Source organism: Capra hircus, chromosome 17, assembly GCF_001704415.2.
Source record: "Capra hircus breed San Clemente chromosome 17, ASM170441v1, whole genome shotgun sequence".
Taxonomy (NCBI): domain Eukaryota; kingdom Metazoa; phylum Chordata; class Mammalia; order Artiodactyla; family Bovidae; genus Capra; species Capra hircus.
This window is the reverse complement of record NC_030824.1, coordinates 13597178-13611550: the sequence shown is the minus strand read 5'-3', so window position 1 is coordinate 13611550 and position 14373 is coordinate 13597178. Positions and strand designations below refer to the sequence as shown.

The 14373-nt window shown below is 46.9% G+C and overlaps 1 protein-coding gene across 1 annotated transcript in view; it reads left to right on the top strand.

The window, feature by feature from the left end:
• KSR2 (kinase suppressor of ras 2) overlaps positions 1-14373 on the top strand; it is a 446835-nt gene that overhangs the window by 384180 nt on the left and 48282 nt on the right. The window contains exon 15 of the mRNA XM_018061222.1: positions 1222-1589. Within this exon, the coding sequence (XP_017916711.1) occupies positions 1222-1589 (368 nt within the window). The remainder of the gene's footprint in view (positions 1-1221; positions 1590-14373) is intronic.

Below are 14373 nucleotides of genomic sequence, written 5' to 3'. Positions count from 1 at the left end.
GGGAGTAGCTTGCTCAGGTTTGGGGTTTAGAGAGACTGCACCCAGCCAAGGGGTCTCCTCCGGCTGTCTTGTCAGGCTCCAAGCCCCTGAAAATCACCACCACCTCCTCATCCCACCCCCACCCCCACTGGGCTCAGGCCACTGCTGCTTGCCCATTCCAGCTGAACAAGCCAAGGGACCAGGCCCCCTAGCCTTAGGTGCCCCTGGACACCACGCTGGGAAGGCGGATCCCTAGGCCTGGAGTTTCTAACTGTTGCAGTGGTCACGTCTAAGTGTGCCTGAGTCATGTGGGCGTGCAGTGAAAATGCAGAGTCCTGGCTCTGGCCTGCTGATTTTCTGATTCAGAAAATCTGGCTGGGGCCCAGGAGTTTGTATTTTTTTTTCCAGCCATCCCGGCAGTTGTTTCATACAGGCAGTCAGGTCTGTGCAAAGAACTCAACAGATCTTTGCCTCACGGAAAACCTCGCACCACCCCCAGGGGCAGATGTCATTGGCCCCACTTTATGATGAGTCAAGGAAGGCCCAGAGAAGTGAAGGTCACACAGCGGCCAGATTCCAGCTCCTCTGGTCTGGCTGTTAAGCCCACTCTGTCAACCTCTCACTCTTGTATCTCTTGCTCTCCCAGCTGCACAGGAACCCTGGGCCTCTAGCCTATCCCGAGTACCTCTGCCATCTCCTGGTTTCTGCCTCATGAATTCAAATTCCTCCAAGGGAGTGAAGGCCCTCCCTGTTGAGGATTGTCACATGTTATATGAAGGTGTATAGGGTGTCTGTATTTCAGCCTGTTGTCTTTCTTACTCCCACATAAATAACCAGACAAATCAGAACATCATGGTCTAGTAGGAGGACATCGAATATTAGGAGTCGAAAGACCTGATTCTTAACCCTTGCTCTGCCTGGCAGCCTGACCAGAGCTAGGCACTTCCCACAGGGACCAACCATCCCTGTCTGCCGGTTTCCCAAGTGTGAGACTGTCAGTCCCCAAATGGGCGAAGTCCTGGGAAACCAGGATAGGTGGTCCCTGCCCCCCAGCATTTCCTGTCTCTGAGCTTCAGTTTCACGATCTCCCTTTCAGCATCTGCAGTTCAGCACAATGATAGACAGGAGGTACCTGGGCAAATAGAAAGAGACACGTGTGCACCAGCGGACAACACACAGCAGGGACCTGGCGGGCAGGCGGGATGCTGACGGGAACTGACCCCTCTCCCGCTCTGGCCGTAGAATGAGGAGGGCCACGACGAGGCCGAGGAGTCAGAGGACGACTTTGAGGAGATGAACCTGTCCCTCCTCTCGGCCCGGAGCTTCCCACGCAAGGCCAGCCAGACTAGCATCTTCCTCCAGGAGTGGGACATCCCCTTCGAGCAGCTGGAAATTGGCGAGCTCATTGGGAAGGGCCGCTTTGGGCAGGTGTACCACGGCCGCTGGCATGGTGAGGTGGCCATCCGGCTGATTGACATCGAGAGGGACAACGAGGAGCAGCTCAAGGCCTTCAAGCGGGAGGTGATGGCCTACAGGCAGACGCGGCATGAGAACGTGGTGCTGTTCATGGGCGCCTGCATGAGCCCGCCCCACCTGGCCATCATCACCAGGTCAGTCCCGCCCGGGTTCCCCACCACCATAGTCATTCCCAAAGCTCTGCTTCCGGCAGTGTTGAGCAGCGGGGATTCTGGTAGATTCAACATTCTGGTGAATAGAGAGTCTGGCTTTACCAATCACAACATCTATGGTTTGAAGTTTTGAGATTCCAGAAAATGCTATTTGTGCTATAACTCTGGTTGAGAAGTGCTCTGGAGAGAGCTCCCCGTGGGAAGTCAGAAAAGCTGGTATTGAACCCCCTTGTGCTCCACATTTGTGAAAAAGCATCTTTGAGGCTCACTTTCTCCAAATGTATGAATGGATTAGACTAACTCGGGTGTCAGCAAACTTTTCCTGTAAAGGACCTGATAGTGTTTTTGGCCTTGCAGGCCATAAGGTTTCTGCAGCAACAGCTCATCTCTGCTACTGTAGTGTGAAAACAACCTCAGATAAACTATAAGTGGATGTCTGTGGCTGTGTGCCAATAAAACTTTATTAACACAACCAGGCGATGGGCTGGGTTTGACCTGCAGACCCTAGTTTGTTGAACCCGGATCAACATTCTGATGACTTATTCTGGCTTTCATTAAAACAGCAGAGCACATTTGTAGGGCTCCACCATTGTTGTTTTAAATATTCAGGATCCATGGTCTATAGCTATACAAAAGGGGTGGTTAACAGAGAAGTGACATTAGGAACATATCAGATGTTGGGAACTTTTTTGGACTTGCTGTCACTAACCTCATGCAGCGATGTAGGCATTGGAAAAAAATAACTGTAGATTCAACTGAGCAGTTGTGGAACAATCTTTTGATGTGTTTTTAAGCTGAGGCCTTTGCTCTCCTATCACTTAGGACTAGCCACAGCATCAGTGTTCTTGGTGTGGCCTGTGATGCCAAGGGTCCATTAGGAATCTTCTCATTCTTAATCTCAATACAAGCAGTAAGATCCCAAGTACACAAGCCTTGCATCTTGGCAAGTGCTATGGTGGGAGCTGTGAGCTCAGGGAAGATCTGGTATGTCTTTGATCTATTCCCTTGTGATCCATACAAACCCTCTTTGAGTCCGTTTGTAAGACCTGGGTGATGGGTAGAAGCTGTGTTATCATCTGTCACCATTGATTATGCAGCTGGTGGGTTGACCGGAACTTGTGTGTCAAACGGTAAGTGCTTGCAAAGGATTAGAGATCTAAGGATGGCCCTTCAACCCTTCTTCAAACCAAGGTAGAAATTGGCAGCTCTCACTTGTACACATTCAGGTATGACCTAAATCAAATCCCTTATGATTATACAGTGGAAGTGAGAAATAGATTTAAGGGCCTAGATCTGATAGACGGAGTGCCTGATAAACTATGGACAGAGATTCATGACATTGTACAGGAGATGGGGATCAAGACAATCCCCATGTAAATAAATGCAAAAAAGCAAAATGGCTGTCTGAGGAGGCCTTACAAATAGCTGTGAAAAGAAGAGAAGTGAAAAGCAAAGGAGAAAAGGAAAGATATAAGCATCTGAATGCAGAATTCCAAAGAATAACAAGGAGAGATAAGAAAGCCTTCCTCAGCGATCAATGCAAAGAAATAGAGGAAAACAACAGAATGGGAAAGACTAGAGATCTCTTCAAGGAAATTAGAGATACCAAGGGAACATTTCATGCAAAGATGGGCTCGATAAAGGACAGAAATGGTATGGACCTAACAGAAGCAGAAGATATTAAGAAGAGGTGGCAAGAATACACAGAAGAACTGTACAAAAAAGATATTCATGACCCAGATAACCATAATGGTGTGATCACTCACCTAGAGCCAGACATCCTGGAATGTGAAGTCAGGTGGGCCTTAGAAAGCATCACTACGAATAAAGCTAGTGGAGGTGATGGAATTCCAGTGGAGCTATTTCAAATCCTGAAAATGATGCTGTGAAAGTGCTACATTCAATATGCCAGCAAATTTGGAAAACTCAGCAGTGGCCGCAGGACTGAAAAAAGTCTGTTTTCATTCCAATCCCAAAGAAAGGCAATGCCAAAGAATGTTCAAACTACCACACAATTGCACTCATCTCACACGCTAGAGAAGTAATGCTCAACATTCTCCAAGCCAGGCTTAAGCAGTATGTGAACCATGAACTTCCAGATGTTCAAGCTGGTTTTAGAAAAGGCAGAGGAACCAGAGATCAAATTGCCAACATCCGCTGGATCATGGAAAAAGCAAGAGAGTTCCAAAAAAACATCTATTTCTGCTTTCTTGACTACGCCAAAGCCTTTGACCGTGTGGATCACAATAAACTGTGGAAAATTCTGAAAGAGATGCGAATACGAGACCACCTGACCTGCCTCTTGAGAAACCTATATACAGGTCAGGAAGCAACAGTTAGAACTGGACATGAAACAGCAGACTGGTTCCAAATAAGAAAAGGAGTACATCAAGGCTGTATATTGTCACCCTGCTTATTTAACTTCTATGCAGAGTACATCACAAGAAACGCTGGGCTGGAAGAAGCACAAGCTGGAATCAAGATTGCCGGGAGAAATATCAATTACCTCAAATATGCAGATGACACCACCCTTATGGCAGAAAGTGAAGAGGAACTAAAAAGCCTCTTGATGAAAATGAAAGAGGAGAGTGAAAAAGTTGGCTTAAAGCTCAACATTCAGAAAATGAAGATCATGGCATCTGGTCCCATCACTTCATGGCAAATAGATGGGGAAACAGTGAAAACAGTGTCAGACTTTATTTTGGGGGGCTCCAAAATCACTGCAGATGGTGACTGCAGCCATGAAATTAAAAGACGCTTACTCCTAGGAAGGAAAGTTATGACCAACCTAGATAGTATGTTCAAAAGCAGAGATACTACTTTGCCAACAAAGGTCCATCTAGTCAAGGCTATGGTTTTTCCTGTGGTCATGTATGGATGTGAGAGTTAGACTGTGAAGAAAGCTGAGTGCCGAAGAATTGATGCTTTTGCACTGTGGTGTTGGAGAAGACTCTTGAGAGTCCCTTGGACTGCAAGGAGATCCAACCAGTCCATTCTAAAGGAGACCAGTCTTGGGTGTTCATTGGAAGGACTGATGCTAAAGCTGAAACTCCAGTACTTTGGCCACCTCATGCGAAGAGTTGACTCATTGGAAAAGACCCTGATGCTGGGAGGTTTTGGGGGCAGAAGGAGAAGGGGACGACAGAGGATGAGTTGGCTGGATGGCATCACCAACTTGATGGATATGAGTTTGAGTGAACTCTGGGAGATGGTGATGGACAGGGAGGCCTGGCGTGCTGTGATACATGGAGTCACAAAGAGTCCGATGTGACTGAGTGACTGAACTGAAACGAACTGAACTTCTACACAGGACCAGAAGTGGCTATCAGATAATCAGCTCAGATCATATTCAGGGACTGAGCTGCTCTGAGTAGAGGAGTGGAATAGTAAGCTTTTCCGATTAACAAACACCCCCAAACTTTGCAGTTTCTTGCTAGTCTGCACACAGTTCTTCTGGGCTAAGCCAGGCTCAGTGGCTGGGGTCTTGGATGTGTCTGTGGTCCGCTGGCTGGTCAGATTGAGGGCTGGTCAGTCTCGAATGCCCTCACTCACATGTCTGATGGTTGGACACGTGTCTGATGGTTGACAGATTGTCAGCTGTGGTGCCTCAGTTCTTCTACACGTGGCCTCTCACCCCCCAACAGGCCAGCTTGGGCTCCTTTCCATGGTGGTCTCAGAGTTCCAAGTACAGCAAGGCAGCAAGAGGTCAAGCCCTGATGGACAGAGGCATTCTCATCTCTGTCTGTGTTGCACTGGCTGATGTCCAGTGGCCAAAGTAAGTCACATGGCCAACCTCTATCCAAGGTGTGGAGAATAGACTCAACCTCTGGCTGGGAGGACTGGGAATGCCATTGTTGCGAGAATGTTAATGCCAGGAGAGGGCCAGTGTGTGGTTGTTTGTCCTACCTACCACTGCCAGCAAGCCCCTTAGCTCCCTTTTCTTTCTCCTTCTGGTATGTATCATCTATATCAGCAGGCTGTCTGCAGCCCTTTACTTGGGGTACACAAGTCTGATTAGAAGACGGTCTTCCCCACCACCACTGGTTTCTGTCCCTGTTCCCACCAGTCTGCCATCCCAGTTCCTTCTCTCTGATCAGCTCCTCACCTTCTGGCCTGCTAAACCCCTCTTTTTCTAATCCCCAGATTAGAAATTCAAAATCCATCATCTCTTCCCCTGTGCCTTGACCCTCTAAGGACCTCCTGGCCTCTGACTTTTTCCAGGAGTAATGGTGGAACTCACTTACCCACACCTCCTCCCCTCTTCCCCAAGGGCAGGCTAATTGGAAATGGATGGATGCAGTTAGCAGCCTTCCTTGAAAAAAAAGAGTGGCTATTATGAAAATGTGTCGCTCCCCCTGCAAGCCAGCTGCGTTGGCGGCCCCTTTTCTATTATATACAGAATCCTGAGTCCCCCTCCCCAAGCACCATAACTGCTTGCAGATTTCACAAATAGCACAGCCTTTTCCTGGCACCACGATAAAGACTCCGCAGCTTTGGGACATATAATTGGTCTCTGAAGTGTTTTGGTATTTTGTTTGAAGAAGCCAGATGAGCCCCAAAGAAGTGGCATTTATTCCATATTATTGTGTCATTATATGTTTATCTGAGGGAGGGGCCGGGTGCCCTCCTCATTCCTGTTCAACACCGTCCACTTGTTGGCCACCAGGTTTCTTATCTGAACATTCAGTTTGAAACCAAATATTTGAGTAATTTGATTAATCACTCACATTCGTGCAATTGGCTGGCAGAGGTTGATGGTTGGATGCAAGCCAACCAACTGGAACAGCTTCTGGACCCTGGATTTATTTTACAGGGAACATAAAACCAGATAATCACCTGGCATATTCTGGATATATTCACAATGGCATGTTCTAGCCAATTACTTAGTAATTATCATTGAAGTTAACACATATTTCTAAGATTAGCTTCCTTGTAATGCGGTGTGGGTGGCTCTTGGGGAGTGAGTAATAACCAACTAGTTACCCAGTTGCTAGAGCCACAAGTGCAATTAGCAGCAAGATTGCTAAATCGTTTCACAATTGGGTCATTATAGAATTATTGCAAGGCTATAGACCGTCTGCACAATCACTCATTTTTTTTAAGCCCCAGATGGAATTTGAAAGCTAATAAAGATAGAGTTGAACGAAAGCATCTCTTGTGCTTGTCCCTTGCTGCAGTGTCTCTTAGATCTCAGTTTCCCCATCTGTAAAATGAACAGGTAGAAGCAGATGTTGGTTGCAGGGTCCTTCTTTGGTTCTCTGAGCCTGGGCTGCTTCAGAAGCAGTCTGGAACAGCCCTGGAACCATGCTTCCCAAAATGCAGTCCACCAGGGCCTCCTGCATCAGAGCCACCAAAGGGAGGAAGGTTGTTAAAATGCAGATTCCTGGGTCCCACCTCTATTCATTTCCTAGGACCATCATGACAAATGGCCGCAACCTTGATGGCTTAAAGCACCATGCCTTCATTCTCTTACAGGTGTGGAGGTCAGAAGTTTGGAGTGGGTCTTGCTACAACCAAAGTAGGGCTGCTTTGTTTTCTGGAGGCTTTGGAGCTTTTAGAGCTCCCAACTTTTAGAGCTGCCTTCCTTGCATCCCTTGGCTTGTGGCCCCATCCTCCATCTTCAAAGCCAGCAACATGGCATCTTACTTCCACTGTCGCAGGTCACATCTCTCTAATGAGAACTCTTGTGGTTACATGTAGGAGCTACCCAGGTAATCCAAGATAATCTCCCATTTCAAGATGTTTGACTTAATGGCACCTGCAAACTTCCTTTCGCCGTATAAACTGACAGTCACAGTGTCCTGCAATTAGGAGTTAGATATCTCTGGGGGCCATTTTCCAGTCTATTGAATTGTCCTCAGTCTGGTGGATCAAGTCTATTTGTAGGTGAAGCCTTTTTCAACCAAGCTCCCATTCTAATTCCAACAAACACTTGGGATCCTGCCCTAAAGAGTATCGCCAGGGAATATTATTAAGTGCACAGCGTAGGTGTCAGATGCGTCCAGCTAATGCAGAGGGAAGTGGAAACGTAAATTTCCAAGGAAGACAGACAGGACAGAATTACAAAGGGCTCGGACCTCAGAGGGGAGGTAATGTGTTACCTATCTGATGACAGGAGTCTGGGCCAACCTGCCTTAGCTTGATGCCATGGAAACAAAACAAATCCCTGAAGCTGATGTCTCCAGAAGGGCTTCCCTAGGGCAGCCTGATGCCACTGAGCCCACCCTGGCCATGTCACAGACGTGGAAACAGAGACCAGGAGAGGCAAGAAGGAGCCAGGACAGGAGCACAGGTCTCCATCATCAGTGCACCTCATCCCCTGCCAGCTTGAAAATCCCATCCTTCTCCAGTCTTGTCCAGGCAGCCATCCATCCATCCATCCATCCAAACAACAGGTATTTAGTAAACTCTTATTAAGCACCAGGCATTTTGCTGGATGTTAGGGGATGATAGTGAGCAAGACAGGCACAGACCAGGTTCATAGAGGGCCATTATTTTATTTGGAGAGACAGCAGTAAACGCTGAAGCAATAGAGATCGTTGGAGTAGGTCCCAGTCTGTTGAAGGAAACAAACTGGAGAGATGTGCTGCAGAGGGACTTGGGTGTCAGGGTAGTTTTAGGGATGTGTGTATTGGGCTGGGGTGGTGTCCAGGCAGCCTCTCTGAAGCAGTGGTATTTGGGCAGGGACCCTGATTTTACGAGCCAGCAATGCAGACATGGAGGCAAGGCACACCCCATAGAGGGAACAGCAAATGTGAAGGCCCAGGAGTAGGAATGAGCAGAGGGGGCTTAAAAGACCAGAAGGAAGACTGTGGTGGCAGAGCCTGGTGGGTGAGGGCAAGAGGGTAGACAGCAAGGGTAAAGAAGCTGGCAGGAGCCAGACTGGGGAAGGGAGGGGCTCTCTAGCTGGTTTGGGGGCCAGGGTTTAAAACAATACTGACACCTACCCCAGTCTCTCATCCTCAGCACTGGCACTGTGACCTTTTCATCCTCAGCCCTGTGACCTTTAGGGCTGGACGATTCATTTATGGGGGATGTCCTGTGCATTCTAGGCACTCCCTGCCCCCTGCCCACTAGGCACCAGGAGTACCAACTCCCTAGTTGTGATAACTCAAATGTCTTTAGATTGCCAATACCGCCTGGGGGCAAAGTCGCCCCAGTTAAGGACTCTGTAGTTCCCATAGAATCTCTAAATAGCCTGGATGGGGCTTGGCCCTCAGTACAAAGCCTCCCCAGGTGATTCTTTCAGCTGCCAGGAGACCCTCTGTCGTAGGACCTAAAAACTTGAGAGGTCTGAGTTTTATGCTCAGTGCAGCAGGCAGGGACAGTATCCGGTGTGTTTGGGGGCAAAAACTGGGAAATTTCTAACATGAAGGATGTTGCGGAGTGTTTTTAAAGCAGGGAGTATTTTGATGGCTGCCAAGGCAACAACAGTTCAAAGAAATGTCAGTTTATCTGCCCTAACTTCCCAACACGATCAAAGAGCTGGTGGCTTCGCTGGGTGCCAGCATCCACTCCCGCCGCCCATCCCACTGCCCCTGGCCAGACCAGGAAGCACTGTGTTATAAAGACCACCCTGTCGTGGCTGCTGTATTAACAGTGAATGAGGGTCTGCACCAGCGGAGGGGAAGCTGCCAAGTGTGAGCCTAGGGAGGAAGAAGCTGCCCCATTCCTTCCATGAAGGTTTATCACAATGTCCCAATGTCCTCCTTACATTCTGCATCGGCCAGGACAGGAGGACTTGGAGAGCTGTGAGCCAGGTAGAGGCTTTTCTTGCCTTTTCTTACAGCTAAAGGAGGCAGCATAGCTGATACTCATTGTTAAAACCATTTCCCTGACTGAGGAACGTTAATAATTTAATGTTAATAAGTGCAGAATCCTCCAGAAGAAACAGATTCCACCAGCCTTCAGCAAGGCACAGGGACAGTCTCCTGGTACTGAACATTTTCAGTTCCGTTCAGTCACTCAGTCATGTCCGACTCTCTGCAACCCCATGGATTGCAGCATGCCAGGCCTCCCTGTCCATCACCAACTCCTGGAGTTTACTTAAACTCATGATCATTGAGTCAGTAATGCCATCCAACCATCTCATCCTGTCGTCCCCTTCTCCTCCCACCTTTAATCTTTCCCAGCATCAGAATCTTCCAGTGAGTCAGCTCTTCATATCAGGTGGCCAAAGTATTGTAGTTTCAACTTCAGCATCAGTCCTTCCAATGAATATTCAGGACTGATTTCCTTTAGGATGGACTGATTGGATCTCCTTGTTGTCCAGGGGACTCTCAAGAGTCTTCTCTAACACCACAGTTCAAAACCATTAATTCTTGGGCATTCAGCTTTCTTTAGAGTCCAACTCTCACATCCATACGTGACTACTGGGAAAACGACAGCCTTGACTAGATGGACCTTTGTTGGCAAAGTAATATCTCTGCTTTTTAATATGTTGTCTAGGTTGGTCATAACTTTTCTTCCAAGGAGTAAGCATCTTTTAATTTCATGGCTGTAGTCACCATCTGTGTGATTTTGGAGCCCCCCAAAATAAAGTCTGCCACTGTTTCCATTGTTTCCCCATCTATTTGCGATGAAGTGATGGGACCAGATGCCATGATCTTAGTTTTCTGAATGTTGAGCTTTAAGCCAACTTTTTCACTCTTCTTTTTCACTTTCATCCAGAGGCTCTTTAGTTCTTCACTTTCTGCCATAAGGGTGATGCCCGTTTTACAGATGAGAAAACTGAGGTCAGAGAAGCTAAGGGACCCCTTGTCCAGATCATAGAACAGATAACTGGCAGAACCTGGAATTGAGCAGATGTACATCTGAATATATAGACATTCTCCTGATGGGTTGGTAGTTGAGGTAATTGGGAGTCAACATTATTAACCTTCTGGTTCCAGTGGGTCTGGAATCTGCATGCTTTTGGACAATGTGTAGTTAACTTCTTCCACCTAGGGGTTTCAGTATCTACAAAACAGGTCAGAGGATATAGCTCAGAATATTATCTACAGCCCTTGAAAGTGAAAGTGTTACTTGCTCTGTCCTGTCCGACTCTTTGAGACCCCATGGACTGTAGCCGGCTGGGCTCCTCTGTCCATGGGATTCTCCAGGTAAGAATACAGGAGTGGGTAGCCATTCCCTTCTCCAGGGGATCTTCCTGACCCAGGGATTGAACCTGGGTCTCCTGCATTGAAGAGGAACTAAAGAAAGGTCCTCGACTTTGCTTAATGGTTGAACTATTATTATTTTGTCTTTCTTGGCTGTTTTTCCTTGTCTCTGCATTTTCTCACTTTTCTAATTAAAATTTTCCTCCCAGGGAAGGCCTGGGAGGCCAAAATTTTCCTATAAATAAGAGGCAAGGGAAGGACATGGAGGACGGGGTTTCTATCCCCAGAAGGCCCCATGGGTTCTGCTCAGCTATGATCCCCTCTCTTCTTTGATACTCTTCAATCTTGAGAAGGAACAGGTGCAGGACAAGAAGAGGAAATCCTAAACTTGGCAGGGGAACCTGGTTTTAGGGGGGGACTGGGTTTCAAGATGGGAATGAAATGGGCATGTCTGAGGACTACAAGGAAGCAAGAGTGAGTGATAGGGGCCTGGGGGAAGGAGCTACAGGGCCTCAGAGGTGCAGGTGAAGCCTTGGAGTCTATCCTAATGCAGGGGGAAAATTTTAAGCAGGAGCTGTCCCACCCCTCTGGAAGTTTCCTGAAGGCCAGGCTGCTGCCTCCTTTGACTCTCACCTGCTTGAATCAACTGTGTCAGAACTCATTTGGTTGAAAGCAACAATGCCGTCAACCGAGCCCAGCTCTAAGGGACACAGACAGAGAAAATGGGACTCTGGGGTGTCCTGGCTGACAGCGTGGTGTTTCTAGAGCTTTGGCAAAGATGCTGAATTGTTCCTCTGCCTTTGGGAACACAGTGAACTTCACCGTGATGCTCTCACAGGGATGGAAGTAGGGGAGAGTGACATGTTAGGGGCATTACCTTAAATAAACATCTGGTCTCAAAAGAGGGGCTCGGGCTGTGCACCCCAGGAAAGAGAGGGAAGGAAAGAGAACATTTCTCCACAGCTCTTGAGCGGACTTTATCTCTCATTCAGTGCCTGGCGTCAGTCCCCTTGCTGGGCGCCTGGAGTCCAAGTGCAATTCTGCACTCGTGTCATCCTGACTGTTCTGCCGGCACACACAGGACGTCCACAGCCTGTCCTCATCTCCCAGGGATGAGACAGGAATGAAATCCCACGGGGCCTCATTTGCACAGCTTTTTAAGTCTGGTAAATATCAGGAGTTATTTAATAGGTTATTTATTTCCAGCTCCAAATCAGTTCCTGTTTTTCACTCTTTCAAACATAATAACTCCAGGCTGCTATCTTTGACACACGGAGGACCCTGCCTTCTGCTAAGATGGTAACGTAGTGCCTGAATGAGGTCTTTTTTGTAACTCTACGTATGGGCTTTCTGATTTTTTTTTCTGTCTTCAGGCCACTTTGATTGTCCTAAATATATCATACAAGAGTTGGCAGGGGGGGAAACCTGAGCACATGAAGATTCCGTTCCCCCCCTCATCTAGTGGAATTGACTTCCTTTTATGTTCATAAAGCTGAATTGCTTTCTCTTTATATAAAGCACAGCTGAAAAGATTTTTTTGTCTGTGGCTGTCTTTAATTGTGCTGGAGTGTAAGACGCCCTGGGACCTTTGTGAAGGAAGCCTATAAAAATGCATCACCATCATCATCATCGTCATTATTAGCATCGTCTCACTTACACTGTACATGCCTGTTGGTAAATGATCGTGTGACCAGCAGAGGACTTGCGTGGGTGAAAAGGTACACCGCTGCTTTCCTCAGATCTGAAAGATTCTACACTGGCCTGTGTGACACCATCTTCACTTGCCTTCTGTGTCTTACTACACAAGTGGTAACTCATTTGTTGTTACAGCAAAAAGAAGAAAGTGAAATTCACCCAGAGTGTCTCCAGCCAGAGGCATTTTGCTATGTATCATTCTAGGCAGTTTTCTGAGTGTATATGCCGACTCACCGTTTGTATTCATCAGAGTAACAAGTAGCTGCTGTAACAAATAAGCCTTAAACCATTAAGTGGCTTAATACAAGAGAAATGTACTTCTTGTTTATGTAACAGTCCAAGATGTGTGTTTCTGGATGGCAGGTGGCTGTTCTGCATGTGTGGAGGGCTTCATGCTCAATCCCATCTTTTGGAGCTTTTCCCAGGGCTCAGAGTCCTCTGCTTTCAGTGGGAGGAAAGAGGAAAAGCACGGTCATATGGGTCACATAATAATGCTACCATTTCACTCATATATCATGGACTGGCCCAGCCCCTGGGCCACACCTGACTACAAGGGAAGCTGAGAAATAGCTAAACTATATCCCTGGAGAGAAAACAACTTGGGTTTCAATGAAGAACCAGCAACTGTGAAAAACACACATTTATGGGTAGGATCAGTAAGATATGGAGAAAGAAATGGTGACCCACTCCAATATTCCTGTCTGGGATATCCGATAGGCAGAGGAGCCTGACAGGCTACTGTCCATGAGGTTGCAAAGAGTTAGATACAACTTAGCATTTTGTTGTTGTTGTTCAGTCACTCAGTTGTGACTCTTTGCAGCCCCCTAAACTGCAGCATGCCAGGCTTCCCTGTCCTTCACCATCTCCTGGAGTTTGTTCAAACTCGTGTCCATTGAATCAGTGATGCCATCCAACCATCTCATCCTCTGTTGCCCCCTTCTCCTCCTGATTTCAATCTTTCCCAGCATAAGGGTCTTTTCCAGTGAGTTGGCTCTTTGCATCAGGTGGCCAAAGTATTAGAGTTTCAACTTCAGCATCAATCCTTCCAATGAGTATTCAGTGTTGATATCCTTTAGGAATGACTGGTTTGATCTCCTTGCGGTCCAAGGGACTCTCAAGAGTCTTCTCCAGTGCCACAGTTCAAAGCATCAATTCTTCGGCACTCAGCCTTCTTTATGGTCCAACACTCACATCCATACGTGGCTGCTGGAAAAACCATAATTTTGACTATACTCACCTTTGTCGGCAAAGTGATGTCTCTGCTTTTTAATATGCTGTCTAAGGTTTGTCATAGCTTTCCTTCCAAGGAGGAAGCGTCTTTTAATTTCATGGATGCAGTCACCATCCACAGAGATTTTGGAGCCCAAGAAAATAAAATCTGTCACTGTTTTCATTTTTTCCCCATCTATTTGCCATGTAGTGATGGGACCAGATGTCATGATCTTAGTTTTTTGAATGTTGAGTTTTAAGCCAACTTTTCCACTCTCCTCTTTCACCTTCATCAAGAGGCTCTTTAGGATGATGTCATCTGCACATCTGAGGTTATTGATATTTCTCCCAGCATCTAAACAACAAGTCCTTCTTCATTTAAAATAGACTTCTCCACCAACCCTGTTCATGGCTAGCTGTTTTCACTGAACGATTTTTGCATGAACAATGCCTGTTTTGGGTTTGAGTCTATTATTGCCAATGTCATCACTCCTGTGTGCCTCAGTTTCCTCATCTGTAAAATGGGGCTGACATTGATCTCTTTTTCTAGGGAGGGATAAGAATTGGAGATCTTGTATGAAAAGGCTGTAGCTTAATGCCTCTGGTAACTAGAGGTGCTCAATACCTTGTATCTCCTGGTTGCTATAGTAATGACAACATTCTAACAGCGATGACAACAATAATGAAAATGATAGCAACAATTAGGAGAAGTAGTGTATTTTTAGGTGCCAAAGCCTTAGCACTACAAAAAGATGTTTTGTCTT